General features: G+C 51.3%; 1 protein-coding gene across 3 annotated transcripts in view; it reads left to right on the top strand.

The window, feature by feature from the left end:
• Positions 1 to 20,117, top strand: part of Ubx (ultrabithorax) — a 165,469-nt gene that overhangs the window by 122,572 nt on the left and 22,780 nt on the right. For all 3 annotated transcript variants that reach the window (XM_076305927.1, XM_076305926.1, XM_076305925.1), the window contains one exon: positions 15,075 to 15,483. In XM_076305927.1, coding sequence (XP_076162042.1) covers positions 15,075 to 15,391 — 317 coding nt within the window. In that variant the 3' untranslated portion in view covers positions 15,392 to 15,483. The remainder of the gene's footprint in view (positions 1 to 15,074; positions 15,484 to 20,117) is intronic.

The raw sequence follows: 20,117 nt of genomic DNA, 5'->3' as shown, positions 1-20,117 counted from the left end.
AGTCGTCGGCCGAGTTTCTTGCCCGCGGCTGTCGGATGTACGAGCAATCGATGCTTGGAAGCCGTTCGTCCAAAAAACTGGCATCGAAGTTTTCTCCTTCCATCGGTGGACGGGGAACGGGTAATCGTCCCGGCAACGAAACGGGCACACGAAAACGCGGAGAAAAACGTAGCGCGTTGGCGAGCCGCGCCGTCCTTTGTGAGCAGAAAGTGTACGCGCGTGCAGTGCTCCTCTCTCTCTTTCTCTCTCTTTCTTTCTCTTTCTCTCTCTCTCTTCCTGTGTCCCGCGCGCGCGCGCGCGTCGTGGTCTCTGCTCGAGGTCTGTGCCCATAGAGTTGGAAATAAGGCGGCAATAAAGCATATGTAAAATATATTCTGGAATTCCTTTTAGGACGCAGATATATGGGTGGTTGGTGGGTCGGTTGCCCGCTGGTAACCGCGTCCCCCATGCACGTCCGATGGGGGATATACACGCGTGTTGGCCTTCGTATGCGTGTACCGACCGCGTGAGTTTATAGATGCGAGGCGATGTAAGTAAGACAGACGATCCGTTTCGTTAGAGGGTGTCGCGGGGTTACCCACCTGTATCAAACTCCGCCACCTTCCTCCCCGAGGGCCCCCACACCCACCCCCGGTCCTTTTTCGTCTTTTCGCTCGTCTTCTGCGCGCGGTTCTTTCTTGTTTTCGGACGGCCACTTATACCCGGCGTATTTGCATCGACTACGGGGACTTTGGGATATATGACGTACAGGCCGATTCAACGAGCACGTGGGACAGCCAAGAAACGAACGCCGCGCCGAACGTGGAAAAGAAACCAACCCCCGTGTTTCGAGCCCACCGTGGACGCTCCTCGTACCGGCAATCTTCGAGTTCGTTCCGCGACCTCGAACCTCGACAAATTCGAACGGAGATCCCACGGTGTACCCTTCGGTGTTGTTTCCACGTGGCGAAGAAAACCACCCCGTTAGCGAAAGAAACATTCTCGATCGCGTCGAATCCGAGACGCTAGAATTTTTCGCCGAGGTTGTGCCCCTGTTGCTTCGAACTCCGGTCCCTCGCATTCGGTTCAATTCTTTTCTTGGATCACTCGACGAGCGTTCTCCGGAGACTACCCGAGGAACGAAAGCACGTTGCAACTTTTCGGAGAAAACTCGCTCGCGACGAACGTACGAAGGAAAACCGCGCTAGGGGTGGAGACGAACCGGGGTGTTTCGTTTGCCGGGCAGATTTCGTTCGGACGAAAGGGCAGAAAGCGCGCCGCTGCGGCGAGTAAGAGAAACGAGGATAGGGAGAGAGAGAGGGGTCGAAAAGTGAGTCAGAGACGGAGAGGTGGAAATCTTCGACGGACGAGAAGAACAAGAAGGAAGGAGACCGTGGTGGCGTCGACTGCTCGGGGGAGAAAGAAGGAGAAAGATATATGGAGCCGCGAGGTGTCGCCTTACAACCGGCTCGGTTCGCTTACCTACGAAGCCTCTTTTGCATGCCATCTCCTCCACCATCTTGGCTCGCGTTGCTCCTTTTGCGCTCCGTTCCTTGGAACGTCCTCCTTCCTCGTCCCTTTGGTTGGCTGGTTCGTTGGTCGGTTCGTTCGCTCGCTCTCTCGCGATGCACCGTTGCGTTCGGTCTTTGCATAATTATTACAGTTACCGCGAGCAGCAGCTGGCTCGTTGTAGAAGAGCCACCTTGTCTCTCGCTTCTGCCTACCAGGTAGATGTTGTCGTTCGCGAGATGCCCGCGACTCGACGAGACGCGACGCAAGACAACGCGACGTCCGTTCGTTCGACTCGCGTGTACGCGTTAATTAAATTTTCTGGACGGTGTACACGCGATCGCGTCGTCGCGGTCTCTTTCGGGGTATCCGCGATCGACAGCTTGCGAATATTTTTAATATCGCGACGGAACGACGTCCTGTAACGCGTTACGACCACGCTGCTCGAGTCTATTCAGCTTCTTTCGCGAGCTGGAAGAAGACATCGTGGTCACCCCGCGCGATACCTCGTATCGAGTCGGTGCATATGAAACCTCGTTCCCTACGAAGCTTCGAACTCGGCGCTGCGTTAACGCGAGCAAAACGATCACGGTCGATCGTCCATTTCTCGCCAGCGTGTCCAACCAACCCCTCGACGAGAAGACGGCTTCGTCGCGCGACTCCCGTTTCCTCGCGCGGAATAATCGCACGCTCGAAATCCTTTCGTCGTCGATGCATCGCTCTTCGTTGAAATACGCTGCGCGTGTTTTATCTACGCGCTCGACGCGGTGAGCGCGTTATCCGGAAACCTGCGTCGCGTATCTCCAACCGAGATCGAGTTTCAATTTTCGACGAGAGAACCGGACAAAGTCTGTCTTCAACGGAGATGCTTCTGCGCGGTATAAACAACGACGGACAATGGCCGATTCGGCGTTGCAACAGGTTCCTTTTTTTTCAGTCGGTTCGATCGTTTACATATTTATCGTTGGTAACTATTAGCTCTCCGCTCGAGCGACATCTTTGGTCGATTCTATCTTTGGAAACGTTTTTATCGTTCTGCGCGCAGATTTTTTTTCTTTACCGTTTCGTTTGTCCTTTCCAAGTGAAATCGATCGATGAACAGTGTAAAATTATGGCCGCTAACGCGACTAATTGTTCGTGAATCCGAAGATCGTAAATCGGTAGACACACGCCTCGAGAAATATCGCAGCGAGTAAGCGTAATACGGTTGCAAAAATATTTTCATCCTTCGTTGCTCCGTTCCGACTGTTCGCGGCTCAGCTCGTGCGCGATGCACGATAAAAGTCAACATATTTAACATATTTTGGTAGTTTGTACGCAAAAAGCTGCGTCGCGCATTTGTAAAAAATGAATGGCGAATAACTTTCGCGGCCCGTAAGAGAGAGTCGTCCACGTGCTGTCCTAGACGGGTCAAACGGCAGTAATAAACAACGCGTTAACGTGGAAACGCTACTAAAAGCAGAACAATTTAGCCAGCGTCGCGATCATTATTACATCGTCATTGAAATTTTATTTTTAAGATTATTAAAACGATTAAACTTTTATATTTCCACGTATTATTATTGTTCTTATCATTATTTTATCGACTGCACTATCTTTGTTTGTAAACGTATATTTACGCTACAGCTCGCGCCCTTCAACGTTCGAAGAATCTCTTTACCTTCGACAAGAACACCCCAAATCTCCTCAAAAAGACAATCGACCCGGTCTGTTATTCGTTAGCAACACTTTCGCTAAATAATAAGTTGCTCGATAAGTTTCGTCGTTCGATATGAAATATGTATCATAGGTTCGTCGTTTTATTTTTCTAAAGATGGTACTACTGTTCGATGAACACCTGTGAAGTTTCACGTAGATCTGTCGACTCGTTCGTATATTTACGATCTTTCAAAGTCCAAGTGTCTTATTGTTTTTACCATGGAAAAAGCGGCAAAATTTATGAAACAACCTAGTAAATGTACAGGATCTCGTTATCGCTCGCGTTTGGACAGCGAGCTATGCTCTCCCTTTGGATATCGTTGCACGATAGAACGCGAAAAGGCAAAAGTTCGCGAATATACGTCGTGTTTAATCCACATTCCGTTCGACGGATCACAAACTTGACAAAAGTTGCCCGGTTTTGCGCGATGAAAGTATCTTCGTTCCAAGTCGTTGAGCGGTAATTATTTTTACGCGTTACGTTACCTATATATTTCTAATCGATGACGAGCAACGTAAAATCGGCCGAAAGTAATTCTTAAAGACGCTGGCGTAATCGATGGACCGTTTGCATTCGTCGTTCGCACGTACATAAGTCCATCGAACCTGGAGTCGGTTGAATTTCGTCGGCGAGCGTGAATTCGCGTTGAAATTGCGCTCGATCGCGCGGAGCCACTCTGTCTGGGCCGGTGAAAAAGGTATGGCGTGCAACCCGGGATCGTGTGTAAGCGTACTCGTTTAATCGTCCGAGTTTCTCGAATTCGCTCACGCGTTGTTAGCCGAGCAAACGTTCGCGAGCACACCGAGCGAGCCGAGCCGAGCCGAGCCGAGCCGAGCAGTTCTTTTCTCGTTTCCGGATGGAGCTTCGAAGACGATCGGTCACGGCTCGCGCGTTATCGATCCGGTGTCACGGAAACTCGAGGATCGTTTCTCGGTTAATTCCGCGTCGGTTCGCGAGAGGATACCGCGAGCTGCTCGAAGCGCGTTCTCGGTCCTCGTTCGAGCTTTGCGGTATCGTTCGACGCGACGCGGACAAATAATGTCGTACATTTAAACGAGCCACGTCTCGCCCCACCTGCCGCGAGAATATCGTAGCACGGAATAGTTAACGTCGGTCGAGGATCGATGCGCGAGGACGCGAGGACGCGAGGACGCGAGTCACGGGTTCGACCTTCGCGCGATTTCGTCAACGATCCCGTCGCGTATTCGTTCGGACTACTAATCGTCGATCGGGCTAATCGTTCCCCTGCCCATTTAGGTGCGTTGCCGTTCGATCGAGCGAACACGAAAAACGCGTCCTCGAGGACCGAGCGAGCAAACGAACCAACGAACGAGCGAGCGAGCGAGCAGACTTTAATACCCGGCCGCGACGTCGATCGTTTCCGAAGAAAGAACACGATACGACGATGACAAAAAAGGAAGCGGCCGGCAACATTGTATCGCGAGTAAATTATAAACGATCGGAGCCGTGTATATTATACGGTGCGCGTAGCTGGACGTAATTTTCAAAAGTATGCAGAAACATGGCGGCGGTGGTCGTAGTCGGTGCGCGAGCGAGCGCGCGGCAAGGAGAGGCGATCGCGCTCTCATTTTCCTTCGTCGATCCATCTCGTGCGCGGCGTATACGCGCGCGTCCACGCCCATCGTTTTGAACGAGTTATTATATCGATGCGTGTTACAGATATCGGGACCGGAGGAGGTACATATATAGTAGGATGCACGAATACACGGCGTTCCGCAGAAACGGGTGGAACGAGCCTTTGGTGTAATCACCGGGACGAGCGGATAGGGTTCGGTATCGAGGGGTGTCTAGCCGGGGTAAACTCTTCTCGGTTCTTGTCCGTGTATGGCGGCGTTCCGCGCGTGGGAGCAAAGTCGCCACCTTGCCCGCGGCGCGGCAGCCACGCTTATTCAAAAGTGGCTGCACGTAAAGCCGATATCTTATTCTCGAATGCTCCATTCGTTCTTCTTATGGTATATCCTGCTGGCTGCCGGCGACATTCTTGTCCGCGTCGCGTAACTTCTCCCGTGGCCCCTCTTTCTCCTCCTCCTCCACCTCCTTCTCGTTCTCCTCCTCCTGCTGCTCGTATCCTCCGCGCCGTTTCGCCCCGATCGCGATTGCACCGCGTAACGACGAGTTTACCTCGATAGGCTAGAAGAACGTACGCCTGGAACCTTCCGCGCGGAATAACGATCCCCCTTTTGTCCGTGGGAGCCACGCTGAAAACGAACCGAGCGGCGCTCGCGTTCGATATCCGCTCGCGATTCGTGCCCGTTTGTCCCGCGGTCGATCGGTCGGTCGGTCGGTCGGTCGGTTAGTTTCGTGTCTGCCACGATCGCGAGGATTTCCTGTTGCACTCCCACGCGAACGGATCCGCCGCGCTCGTTTTCGCGCTTAATCGACTTCCGAGCGAAACGTGGAAAATCGTTCCTACGATCGAGAACCACGTAATTGCGGAAAATACTCGCTCGCCAATTTACGCGATAAACCCTCTCGTAACGACGTTGATCGAATTTCGAGTTACCGACTTGCGTTACGATCGCTCGAAAAGTGCAGCGAAAACAATGAAAAACGAGCAACGCGTTATTGTTCCCACGATCGCGTCGTTCCCCTTTTCGGTCGCGCGCGAGCAATCGTATTCCAACGATACGGGAAAGTAGCCGCGTTATTCTCGTATAAACTCGGCGATACGAGTTCCTTCGAGACCGGAGAATCGAACGGAGTTCCCAAACTCGAGAGTAACAAATTCCGGCCCATAAATTCGAGTTTTTTTTAAATCGACGTATCTATTCTTTCGCGATAGAAGATCCGTATCTATCCACGGTTCCGGAGATCCGATTAACGGAATCGTTCCTTCGGTTTAATATTTACGACGACGTCGTCGACGGTTTTTTTCCGGATCGGTTACGCCTTTTTTAAACGACTCGAGCAGGGCGTTACGGCCACGGTAAATTTGGTAAAATAAATTGCGCGTTCGATGTATCTGGTTCATCGAACGTGCACGAAATGCGGGTGGTAAACCGTAAACAATAAGCCGCGAGGACGAGAGCAACGATCGACGCGTCGCTCGATTTTTCCACCATTCGCTCGCCAGCGAGATCGAGTCGATCGATTTCCGTCGGTTCGATCTACGATCGTTCGAATTCCAGGACTGGACCGCGAACGCGTCGTTTTTATCAACGACGCACGAATGTTGCCAGATGGTCGTCGCGATGGTGCCAAGTCGGCAGTCTTTGCCCGACGTAACCTCTCGAGTTCATTCATTTTTGGGAGACGTTGAACACATTCGGACGGTCTTGAATTCTTAATCGTCCGTCGTCCTTCTTTGAGCGACCTAGCCTCTCGTGGAATTTGCCGTCCATTCAGTTTTGGGAGGTGTGTAAGGTTCGCCGTGCCAATACGGGATTACCCGGGATTAGAAGATTGGAAGTATCGGTGTATAATACCTCCCGTTGAACGGAATACGCGATGAGTAAGTAGAAGCGTGTTCGGACGCATCGTCGTCGATCTTCTCGGCGCAGTCTATTTCTGAATTTCAAATTACTTCTCGCCGTTCGAGGAAGCGGTCAAACGTACAAAATTGCCTCTGGCCGTAAACCGGCCAACGAAGTCGCGGCGGTTGCTATCTCGGCCGTCTCTCGTCCCACCTCTTTCGAGTTCGCGTCCAGAGAGAGAGTCCCCCACCCTGTCCCTGGACTCGGTCACGGTCCCCTCTCCGTTAAAAACAAAGAGCCGCCGAATCCACGGAACGTCCACGGAACGTCCACGGAACATCCACGGAACATCCACGGAACGCGGTGCGAATCATCGCCGTAGCGGAGAGCTTCGATGACGCTCGCAGGACGTAGCGGACCGTGCACGTTGCACGTTGCAAGTTGCAAGTTGCAAGTTGCACGTTGCACGTTGCACGTAGCACGTAGCACGGTGCTCCTTATTTCCGAGCGAGCACCCCCGGTTTATTCGCGTTACAAGGGTTTACCGCGCGCGCGTATTTATGGTCGTCGAGGCTTCCGTCGTCGCACCCTGAAAGCGATTCCCCGTCTCTCTCCTCGTCCTCGTTTGCCCAGGGCCGAAAGAGAGATAACAACGCCGGCACGTCGCTGGCGCTGTTCGTTAGCCTCCGTTGTACATAACTTATTAATTACAGTTGACTAATGCCCTCCAGCTGTGGCGCGGCGCGCGGCGTACGCTTTTACCTCCCTTCCTTTCCTCGGTCCCGACTTTCACCCGAGCGCTTTCTCCGGCCAGCCCCTAAACCGACGAACGGTGAGACCGAGACGAACGCGGCAGGGGAGGAGAGAACGAGACAGCCCCCGGTGGAACCGCGAGGGAGGGACGCGGGTCGGGGTGCGACGAGAGAGACGAGCTCTACGGACGCGGAGGCTCCGAGGGAGGAAAGAAAAGAGACGCTCGACCCTGCCGGGGCCATAGAAGAAGAAGAAGACGACGACGAAGAAGAAGAAGAAGAAGAAGAAGAAGAAGAAGAAGGTGGGACAGAAGAGAGTACAGCGCGAGGGACGCCAGGCAGTAACTCACGCCCCCGAGAGGATTACCTACCTTGGCAAGGCTGGAGGAGGGTGTATCCCACGTTGAGCTACGATCTTGCTGCGTAGCTACGCGTTTCTCATACCGAGTGTCTCCGGGACTCCCGTGCCTCGCAAACAGAGTTCGTCGCGACCGTGAGCCATGAGCCGTGAGCCCGTGGCCTGTTCGCGTTTTCGGTGGGACACACCGGAAGCCGTACAACTTACGACACGCGAACAGGACCCAGCAGTTTCTGGACGGCTCCCGAGGCCCTCCCGAGGCTCTCGTGTTTCGAGCTCGGACAGCGAGAGGTCTTCTAATTGCGTTCGCGATTTATACGGCTAACTTGCTCTCCTTCCGGTGAAGAATTTCTCGACGGAACGATCTACCGACCGAGCGATTTAGGGCCGCGAGTCCCTCCGAGAGATCTACACCGAACTCTGCTAAATTAAATAAGGCGCGAAGTCGGGGGAGCGTGTTTGGACGTGGGGAGATAAGAACCGGAGGGCCGGCAGGGTGGTACTCTTAGGTGGCGAATAATTCATACGGTTGTAATTGTATTTTAAGTTCGCCGGCAAGAGCAACGGGAACGAACCGTGTTTATTCCGCTCGCGTTTCGCTCCGACTCTGCCCGGTCGACTCTGTCGTCGATGTAGCCGCGGATCCACGATGCGGTTGGATCGGTGCTTCGCAAAGTAGCCGACTCTTCGCGAATCGAACGCACTCCGTGGATATATATGCCGATTGCGTAATCGTCCGTTCGTAAAAATGCATCGATCCTCGGAATACGGTAACCGCAGCAGTGCGCGAATTGCTTTCTACGCGCAATTCCCACTTCTTGCGCGCGAACTGCTTTCCACGCACCAGTCCGGACACTCGAACCGATCTGCGTTGTCGTTCCACGTTTTTAAACAATTCGACTAACGCGTACACACGTGCGTACAATTTCCTTCGAAGGATGAATCAAGGATATCGAACCCCGCGTTACTTCCTACTTGGTGAATTTTGCAAAAAGTTTCGAATCTACCGAGTCACGTACAAGTGCTTCTCGCGCAGTGTTGCAAACGTATCGAGCAATCTACCATACGTTGATGTTCCATGTTTTTGAAAATTTTAATTCGCGCGCGTACAATTTCCTCCGAAGAATAAATCGACGATATTAAACGCCACGTTACCCCCTCACCGGGGTGAATTTTGCAAAGAGTGTGAAATCTACCGAGTCACGTGCAGGTAGAAGTGCTCCTCGCGCAACGGTCCAAACGTTCTGCGCGACCTGCGTTTTCGAAAAATTATACGTGCGTATCCACGTACGATTTACCACGAAGAACGAATCAACGATATTAAACGCCGCGTTGCTTCTTCGTTCGCGAACGTTCCAAAAAGTTTGCAAACTACCGAGTCACGTGCAGCGGTAGTTGCACGAGCGTGTAAGTCTCTCTCGCTCTCGGCGTTCGACTTGGAATGTACAATTACCGCGGTAGGAATTATTCATAGAAGGAAAATCGAACGAACGAACGAACGAACGAACGAAAATTCCAAATGATAAGTCTCGGCGGAGAAAGTGCGCTAAATAACGGTGTTCGTTAGCGAACGGAGGGAAACCGTTTCTCCGTTTGAACCCACGAGGGTATCGAATTAGCATACCGCTTCCGTATCCTTCCCAGGAGCTGTATCTCTTCCACGAGTCGATACATCTCCGCGATGTCGATGGATCGGCGTGATTCAGAATCGGCAAAGCAAACACGGTAATTGGTATTGCATCACTAGTCTCGCCCGAGGGGGTTGGTTCGAGGGGGATGCGTACGCGAAGACGGTAACTAAATTGGCCGCGTTTAAATTGACCCCGGGGCCGCTCGAATCACCGTAACAAGAAACACATCGGGGTTCCGATTGATGTCGGCCATCGGTAACCGTCTTCGAAACTAAAACCCCTCCGTGAAGGGAAGGGGGGGGCGAGCGCAGGGGTTGCAGCGGCGCGCGGCGAGCCTACGGGGAGTTTCACGGCGATGGTCCTTCGTTCGTGTTTCCGAGCAATTCACTTACTTTGATTTGATTGGCTCCGCGTATGATCCGGTTTTGGCGTGGTAGCGCGAGCCCCGCAACCGAAGGGGCCGGAGAGACGGAGAACGGGTGACCCGAAGGGAGGCTTTTGGCATCGTGTTTTGCGAACCGCGGAGGAGAGTTATATCGGCAAATCCCCGGCAGCAATCAACGTATTGGCTGTTCTTATTAGAGTTGGCAACAGCCGAAACTCTCCCTACCCCGTTCCACCCTCTGTTTATGGTCGGATACGTCGATGCTCCGCAGTTCCTTCCATTCGAGAGAATATCCCCCTTGATACGGAGCGCTCGAAACGAGCCGCGATGCCATCCGGTTAACCCCGCGAAGTTTTCCACGCTCGAGCTACGATCCAACGCGACGCGTACTCTTCACTCGTTGAGAAGCCCGATATCTCGCGGTGCGAGTACCCTCGGATCGAACGATTCGTTGAATAGGGTCAATCGTCAGGTCTCGATTCGATTCGTCGTCGTTCGACCTTCGTGCGTCCATTCGGAAAACCTTGGACTCGGACTCGAAACGGACTGGAATTTTCAGCGTTCCCGATACCGCAGCGTTGCGCTACGCCCAGCCATGAATCTTCCAACGTCGTCCGCTTCCGTAGCAATCTCCCTTTTGGATTATTGCGACGTTGTATACGCCATTCCTATCGCCGCGCCTCTACACCGCGTTCCAAATTCCTGTCCTCGTTTCGCGTCCCGTGGCCGCGAACACGACCTCTCTTTATCTCCAAGGTCGGATCGGTCCGATACGAAGAAACGTTCCAGCTTCCTGCCACGGCTCTCGGTCCTCGAACGATCGGTGAATACGCGACGGAGCAAACTCTCGTATATACGCCCCGTGCGTATTTAAATTTTCGAAATCCTTCTCGAACGAACCCTCTCCGTGGCGCTCGGTTCCGCGATGGAGTGCGATTTCGGTCTATAACTTAACCGGTGGGATTTAAAAAGTTTCACTCGGGGAGTCGATGTTTCTCCGAGTCGATTTCGGCTGGGAGAAGCAGCAGCCCTCCGGGTTTCTCGTTCTCGTCAAACACCGGGGGAGAAGATAGGTATTCCAACGGAGGGGGCGGAGGGGATTTCTAACGATATACGAGAAAGCGTTTTTCCTTTTTACTTTTTTCCTTCTATCCTTTTTTTTTTTTTTCTCGAAACGCGTGAATTACGGTGGAAATATTTTCACCCGGTCTGAGCGCGTCTCCTCTCCTCTCTCGCGTTTCTCTTCGGCAAACGGTGGTGGCTCCGGCCCTCCCCCTCTCGTCCCCGTTCACCCGGCCGCCATCCACCGAGATCGTCTTTCTCGTTCCCCGGATGAAACACGTTTCACGGTCTCGGCATAAAATTTATCCACCCCCTTGGTTAAACAGCCACGCACGCCTCTTCTTACTTTCCCGGGAGCGTGGCAGCCTCTCGGAATTCTCCCCCTAACTTCGTTTCGCTCACGATCTCCCACGGGGCGCGCGTAACCCGGGGGTGGCCGTAGGGTTTCTGCGACGGCTGACCGAGTCCCGGGGAAGAGGGACGACCAATGGAAGAAGATTCGACGGCAGTCTACGACAATTCGGAAAGATCTCGCGACGAAGCCAAGATCCTCGTTACTCTTTCTCCGCTTTCTCCAGCGACCCTCGAGGACACGGGGTGTAACGATCGCGAGCCAAAATTTCCCTCCCTTTTGGGTATATATCCGGTCCTCGGTGCCAAGAAGGGTGGCGAGAGGTGGGTATCGAACCAAGGGACGCGAAGAAACGGCCTATCGAGAATTAAAGAAACCGGTGAGATGGTCGTGGCTGGGGGCGCGTAGACGCGGACACGTAGCAGAGGGTGCGGCGGGGGAATCTCTCGCGTTTTCTGCTTCGCGGAGACGTACGAGGTCGGCTTAATTGGCCGAAGCCCCGGTTTTATTTATAAGTTCGAGCGAGTCTCTATCGGGAGAATCGACCCTGAGAAAAGCCGAGCTCGAGCGCGGACCTAAGGGGAGGCGTTCACCCGTCGTCGATGTAACTTTCAGGGATGCTTCGAGGGGGGGATCGCCGATGGAAAGGAGACACCGACCGAGGTACGCGCGTGACAAATAACCCTTATAAACGGTGTATCGTAACTCCGCGAGGCCGTGCGCCCGACCCTCTGCGCGACAACCAGAAATGAAAATCATGGGGTTGTTGTGCAACGACGAAGGGCGTGAAAGGGGGAGGAGAGCGCGAGAAGAGGCGGTCAGGGGTGGCCGTTCGGACGGCGAGCCACTTGATTACGTTGCGATAATATACATGACGCCGATATGAACTCTCCGGTACGCCGTGTCGTGTTGCTCGTCCGCGCGATATTGTGTAATGGCCAACTGGAAACGGTCCAGTGTGCGGTGTGTGGTGTTCGCTCGCTCGTGCGCGCGCGGGCAAACCACGACCGCTGTGACTTCGGTCGCTAGCGTTTCGTCGATAATAGATCGCCGCGGATACGATTGTAAATATGACGCGTTTATTGCTCGCCGTTTCGATTCGTGTCCGGCCGTGAAAGTGTGCACGACGAGCCGATACCGAAAGCAACATCGAGCGTTTCGCGACCCTGTTTCGCCCCCGTGATTTCGATCGAAATTGTCCCTGGGAAATTTCGCCCGTTCGATCGACGATGGTCCCTCGATCCGACGCGGCGAAAAATCGCGATCGCGATGCGCGACGTTCTGGTTTTTTTTTTCTTTTTTTATCGCTCGCTGACGTTTTTCGATCGGCTTTAATCGAGTTCTCGCGGGGTTCGACGTCGGTATCGTTGGACGAGGAATTCTTTTTTTTTCTTTTTTTTTTGAAATTTTACGCGAACGATCGCGAATGGAAGCTTCGATCGTTCGGACGCGATTATTTTTGTAAACAGTCCCGGGAAGTACGTAATTGGAATTCGAAGCGTTCCTTTCGCGATGCCTTGCCAATTCCGCTATATCGAATCGTCGGTAACACTTTCTCCGGTAGATCGATAATCTGGATACGATTACTTTGGTAAACAGCTGCCTCGCGAACGGAACGTAATCGTAATTATCGTAATTACGGGCTTCGAAGCGCTCCTTTAGCGATCCTTAACGATCCTTAACGATCCTGGTAGATGGAATGGTCGATTTCTCCGGTAAGTTCGCTTCTCTCGTAATTACCGCGATGGAAAATCGCCCATCATCGAAAAACTTTGACGTCCTGTTCGACGAGGACACCGAATGGTTTACAACGGAAATAGAACTAGTATGACTCCCGATCGCCAATGCCAACGACTTTTATCCATAACTACCACCGTATCGCCAAACGAACCCCATCGATGATCATTCTTCCATAAACGATCCGCGCGAGACGCAACGAAACTTGAAAAATTCTCGCGTTTCGCGTGGCTCCGAAAAAAATCTGATTTCGCGATGGAGCAATTTCTCGTCGAACGGGGATCGGTCGGTGGGTATCGTTGCGTCACTTATCTCCGTCGGCGAGTAGCACGGGACGCGTTCGCGCGCTACCGGATTAATTATTCATAACAATTAAACCCTTCGAGTGAAATTAATTTCTCGGTTTATCGCGTAATAACCGGGGCGACACTGTGGGGGCCGGGTGCGTGGCGTTTAACCGAAATTAATTGTTCCGAGCAAACGAGTCGGAGGTGGGTCCGGTCGGTAGGCGGTGGAAAAAGCAAAAGGGGTAGCGTCGACCGGCAGAAATCGTATTACGCCCGTTTATATAGTTCGATGTACACCGTATGCGAGCGAATCGTCGTGCGAAAGGCAGAGGCGGACTGCTTACGGGCGTCGTGCAGGGGTTGCTTCGGCCTCTGGTGCAGAGGTGAAACGGGAGGGTTTTTACGAGGCAGTAACGGCCGATAAGGTGAGCTTGCGCCCCCACAGACGGGTTTATTCCGGTACTGTACCCAAGTGGCTGTTCGACAGTACCTATCCCGGTGTCGTACACTCTCTTACTTTCTCTCGGTGGCGAGCCACCGACTACGACCCGCGCTCTATCCGAAACCGTTTACGCGCCTCTTCTCGCTTTTTTCTCTCTCTCACTCTATCTCTCTTGCTTCTTCCTATTCCCCTCGACGCCCACCTAAGAGCATCCTGCTTGTGGCGTTATCGCGAGCGTTACGGGGATTTCGGTGTCCTCCACGGAACCGTGGACGCCTCTGAACGTCGCTGTTCGCAATTGGACGGGTCCGTTTGTCGCGAGTAGACGGGGATTACGAGATCGTGGTTTCTTCGAAATTCTATAGCGCGACGCTCCGCGCGAGTTTACCGGATTAGGAGGGACAATGAGCGCGTATAGGTTACGAGTCGCGAACCAGCGAGCAACGGTGTGTTTTTGCGTTGGAAAACGTTTACCCGGAGACGGCTCGCGGTCGTTAACGTTGGAAATTCGAGACTTCGAGGGAAAGTGATCTCTTGCCACGGTAGGCTGAAATATCTGCGAACGAAGCGTTCGAAATTTAAGGAACCGATCGTTTGGCGAACGATTAAAATCGAAGGGATGGTTATCTTCGAGGTTAATCTTCGACGGTTCGTAGGGTGAAATTTTTGAGTAATTATAGTCGCAGGTTACGGTTACTTCGAACGAATTATTTTTATAATTCCCTCGACTCGATTCTCGCGCTCACCTCGCGACGAATCCAATCGATCGTCTCTTAGTGCCTCGTAGAGACGCGCGTTTGGATTTTCAGAAAACCGTAAGACGCGTAACATTATCATAGAATAGCCCATAGATGCCGCAACAGAAACCGGGTCCTGGAAGTTAACGGTTCGAAACGTTCTACCGCCAACGTTCGTTTCTAAAGATGTAGCTATCGCTCTTGGGCAACCGATCGGTGAGACCTTACTCGGACCTTCGTTTCCAAGTAATTACTTTACCGATCTCTGAACATTCAAATTTCGTTGTCGATTTACGGACGTCCAACGACTTTACGACCATGTGGCAATTTTGTACGAGAATCGATCGAGTCGGTCGCTTTCACCGTGTTCACGATATTTGAAATAATTTTCAAAGCAAACGGTGTATCCTCGAAGAACCCTGGTTACGAAACTCGTTAACCAAGCTGCGTTTCGACGAAGTGTCCGTTCGGTCGCCCAAGAGTCTATTCGCTGGTAAACGGGACTTTCGGTGTCGTTTTCTCGCAGCAGAGACCGGCAACGTTTCCACCGGAAGTCGACCGCGGACCGTGGTTCGACGCGCGAACGTTTGCCGGCCGATGTAAACGGTATCGTAGGCCCGCGGACGGTTACTCGGGGTCCCGAAACGAAACGAACCCGAAAGACACGCGATCGAGCTCGTTTGAACGTTTCGTGCTTTTGTTGGTTGCAGGAGCGAACGGAATGCGCAGGCGCGGCCGACAGACCTACACGCGCTACCAGACGCTCGAGCTGGAGAAGGAATTCCACACGAACCACTACCTCACCAGGCGGAGGCGGATCGAGATGGCACACTCGCTCTGCCTGACGGAACGGCAGATCAAGATCTGGTTCCAGAATCGGCGGATGAAGCTGAAGAAGGAGATACAGGCGATCAAGGAGCTGAACGAACAGGAGAAGCAGGCGCAGGCGCAGAAGGCAGCGGCAGCAGCGGCCGCGGCTGCGCATCAGCAGCAAGCGGCCGGTGGGGGACCGGAGGGGGCCAACTAGGGGTACGCCCTGCACCGGAGCCCCCCTGACCATCCCACCACCAATCCACACCACCCTCTGCTAGCACCGCAATGTACACAGCTATATTAAAGGTGAGTGACTTCGATACCGATGTTTCTATTATCCGTCCTTTTTTTTCTCTCGTTCCTTCGTCTCTGTTCGATGTTCCTTCTCTGGACCGTTTAACCTGTTCAGCGGCCAATTTCGGCCGGGTCGTTCCATAAGTAATGCCGGGCTTCGCGGCGGAACTCGAACACGTTAAAGAACCGAACGTATCGTGTTTGTTGATCAATAGCGTGTCGACCGTTACTCTCTCTCTCTCTCTCTCTCTCTCTCTACGATCGTATTCCACCTGTCGGGTAGGATTCGGAGCCCTTGAAAAGTTCCGCTTATCGTTCGGAGTACCGAACCGACGACTCCTTCGACGAAACGATCGTTTCGACGTTTTCCGGACATCGAAACAAATTTCAATCGTAAACGTACGGGGATTACGGAGAACGGGGTACCGGGTTCGAATCGCGCCGTTCAATTTTCTACGTCGCCGCTCGCGATCGAGCATCGCGATCGAACTGGTCTATCGCATTGTCCGCCGTGATCTGCCGTCTCGATGTTGAGAATTCGAAACGGATCGTTCCACTTACGTCCCACTGAACGCGCAATAACGCAAAGACCGGATCTCGTACGGGACGAACCTCTCCCTCGGCAACCTATTGTCTTCTCTGCGTAGAACGAAGCGTAGCGCCCACTTTTCATCTACGGTGACATCGTTGTTCGAAACCGCGCGATTAACTCGTCATTTTCGTCCACGAGAGCGAAATTTTCGTCGAAGCGGCAAAGAGCAGGCAAACTTTTCTTTTTTTTGCTCGTGACACATCTTTTCGAAAGGCGATGGAAAATCGGTCCAATTTGCGATAGTGTCGACTGCACGAACACTATATTTGTATTAAATATTTTGATGCTTCAAGTAGGGTACATTCTTGATCGATAGTGAAACGCGAAAAAATAAATTAGGAACACTTTTTCTTCCCTCGTGATACCCCTTTTCGAAAGACGATGGAAAATCGGTCCAATTTGCGATAGTGACGACTGCACGAACACTATATTTGTATCAAATATTTTGATGCTTCAAGTAGGGTACATTCTTAATCGATAGTGAAACGCGAAAAAATAAATTAGGAACACTTTTTCTTCCCTCGCGACACCCCTTTTCGAAAGACGATGGAAAATCGGTCCAATTTATGATAGTGACGACTGCACGAACACAATACTTTTTTTGTATTAAATATTTTGATGTTTCAAGTAGGGTACATTCTTGATCGATAGTGAAACGCGAAAAAATAAATTAGGAACACTTTTTCTTCGCTCGCAACACCCCTTTTCGAAAGACGATGGAAAATGGGCCCAATTTAGTAACGTCAGCACAAACACTATATCTTTTGTATTACTTTGATGTTTCAAGTAGAGTACATTTTTGATCGTTAATGAAACGCGAAAAAAAAACTAAAATTAGGAATCATAAATTAATAAAATTAGAAAACATAAATACCTATCTCGCGACTCGAAATAAAGAAACTCGATTCAACGTCTCGGTAGAACGTAGCTACGAGAAAGCGCGATATTGGAAATCGTACGAAGGAATCGACAACCGCCATTACGGTCTCTTCGGACGAGTTTCAACTCGAATGAAACTCGGTTCAGCGTTGTCGTTGTCGCGCGACTGTACAACCCGTCGGAAAACCCGAAATGTCGGAAACTGGACGAGCGTCGAACAAGGAAACGGTTACACCGAGGATCCTTAAATTCCAGCCGAGAAGTGCAGCCCTTTACTCGAAAACCGAGTTTCTCTTCGTGTAACCGAAATTCTTCGCAATTCGAAAGAACCGGTACGAGTTCCACTCGAAGCCCGCGATCCGTGGAAATCTTAAGTTCGGCGGAGGTTAACCCTACGTAACCTAAATTCGAACGGGGGTTGAAGCGACCCCGAGAACGTAATGGATTTTCTCTCGGTGTTGAACAACCGTTCCTCGTGAGCGCGCATTACGCCTTGATATATCATCGGCGCGAAGTTACGGGATCCCGAAGAAAATGTCGGGGCTAAAGAGTGTTACGAATGGCGGGCGTGTGGCTTTTAGCCGTTCCCGGCCTTTAAAATTAAGTTTCGCCGGTACACTTAATGAGGATAAACCACCTGCGAGCGTGCGCCTTCATAATTCCCTAAGTTATTCTGTTTGCGTGCATTTAACTCGCGCTCGCTGAACCTTCTTGCATCTCAAGGGGTTGCCGCGGCAACGGCCGAGCTGAAATGTTGCTCCATCGTGATTTTCATATTTTCGCGGATATCGCGGAACGTTAACGAAGCGCAATCCCCTCGAATTCGCCGTCGGTTCCCTCGTCGCGAAGATCGAAACGTATCGTAGATGCTTGAACCGGAGTTTCGAGGTTATTTGAAATATAACGAATTATCCGTTTGCGTTTTTCGATCGAGTTTTATCCAGTCGATCACGAAGATTGACCAAGAGGAGAGTGGATAAAAATTCCACGAGAGATTCCATTGTATCGTATTTGTCACCTATGATCGCTACATCGTGTCCAAAGTATCTTTCGTCAAGGTCAAAAATATATCAGATAATAAGGGTGAGTTCTGTTTCCGGTGGAGCATCTCTGTATATTCCGATGATTACGACTCGTGGCTCGCGAGTTGAGCCTACGCTTTCGATCACAGAAATTAGAGACGGATTTACATGAGGGGGCGCTCTGTCTGTTTTTCCACGTCAGGTTCCATCTTTGTTTGCGTAGTAGCTCAATATCTGGAGTACGGATCTGCGGCCAACGAAAGCTTTGCCGCGTGATCGTGTACGGTGGAACGACTCGCGTCGGTCCGCCAGGCGGATTTTTATACTCGGAACGTATAATTTTCGTACCGCGCAGTTCCATAAAATTCATTTTTAACATTTGTTCAAGGTTACAACGGGTCACAAAAATGCAGAAACTAGCTCGGACAACGTATATTTATTTCTTGAACGATCTTTCGAAACAGTTGTTCGCAGTTTGAACGTGAAATTACATTCCGCGGGTAAATTAAAAGAACACGGACCGGTTTTTGGCGCACTTCGTAGTTATTTCTAACGATAATAGCAGTTCCCGTGATAAATCGACGCTTAGAACCGGCTGTAAAGAAACCATTAGAAATTGTTCGTGCAATGTTCGCGAACCTTTCCACTCCTTTTTCCTCGTTTCGAACGATAAGTCACTGGGATTCGTGTTTCTCCGCTTTTCACCAGCGTGAAAGAGAAGAAAAGGGCAGAAGTGAAAACAGGCGCGAGGGTTGCCGAAAAAGAAAGTAGAAAGTTTTCGGTCAGGTAAAGGAAAAAGAGAAAAGGGAGGGAAAAAAAGGAAAAGAAAAAAACGAAACGTGGACGGGCCGGAAAAACGTGGTGCGAAATTTTTGTATCCACCTCGAGGATTCTCCGGTATAATTTGTATTTTAGTTCGGGGCGCGACCATTCGTTTTCGGGAAACGAACGACCTTTCGAATCGCTCGGCTCGGGTGCAATATCGGCTGTAAAAAAAAGTCCCCGGTTTTTCAGCGCTTTCACGAATGTCTCGGCCGGCTCCGGGCCAGGCTTTTACGATTCTTTCCGTGTTTCGAGCCGAGAGAAAAGGATTCCTTGTAAACGTTCGCGAACGCTTTGTGCCGGCTCGGACGAGCGACGCGACGCTTTCCTTTCGACTCGTTATTGCGTTCGGCTTGCGTCGTTCCGCGATTCTTTTCTCGAGTTTCTCGCAAGTTTGTTTCCTTACCGGACACGCGATCGTTGCCCGTAAACCGACTCTTTTATACGCAGTGTCTTAATTATCTTGCAACGAGTGAATTCGTTAACCGAATCGGTACATCGTAGCGAACGCGCGAAGCTCAATTTGTTCTTTAACGTTTCGTACCATGGGTCGACAACTCGGTTCGTTCTTTTTCGAAATTGAACGGCAACTCGTACAACTTTATCCGCGAAAATCGGGGAAATATTTTTCGTTAACGACGAAACGAACGATTTATTCGCAGACGATTAAAAGTCACAGGTTGCACGTGGCTAATTTTTCTTTAATCTTCGCGCATTACATCTACGCGCACCGAGCGCTTTCGCGTCATCGACGTCGATCTTGTGTTTCAATTTACATAAAATTTTAGATACCAAACACGCGCAATATTGCAACGTTGAATAATCCGCGATAGACTCGAATAACAGCGTGGAAACTCGACCCGGTTGTTAAAACTATTTTTCATTGACCGGGTAGAATCTAATTGTATCCAGAAGTGGACTCGAATAACAGTGCAGAAACGTGGCCGGCTCGTTCGGAATATCTTCTACAAATGTTTTCCTAACGTACAATTTCGTGGAGAATTTCAAGCAGCGTTATCGAACGCGCAACTAGACTCGGGTGAACGAAATTTTTGTCGCGAATAAAAATATATCCAACCCGCGTTGAACGACGGGTGTAATTTTTCTCGATAGAGTCCTCGGTTCTTTATTACCGATAAGATTAGGGCGTGCGCGTTTCCCGATGGCCTCGTTCGAAATCTCATTATCAGTCTGGGCGACGATTAACGCCCCCGCCCCACGAGGTAGAGAAATTCGCGCGATAATTCGCGGTCCTCCCAAATCATATCTCTTCGGTGGCTCGCTCAGATAAACGGAAAAGTTTATAAAGTTTCTTTCGCCGGTGCACGGCA

Source organism: Ptiloglossa arizonensis, chromosome 3 (genome assembly GCF_051014685.1).
Source record: "Ptiloglossa arizonensis isolate GNS036 chromosome 3, iyPtiAriz1_principal, whole genome shotgun sequence".
NCBI classification, from domain to species: Eukaryota; Metazoa; Arthropoda; class Insecta; order Hymenoptera; family Colletidae; genus Ptiloglossa; species Ptiloglossa arizonensis.
The sequence above is the reverse complement of the archived record's forward strand: the minus strand, read 5'-3'. Positions and strand labels throughout refer to the sequence as shown.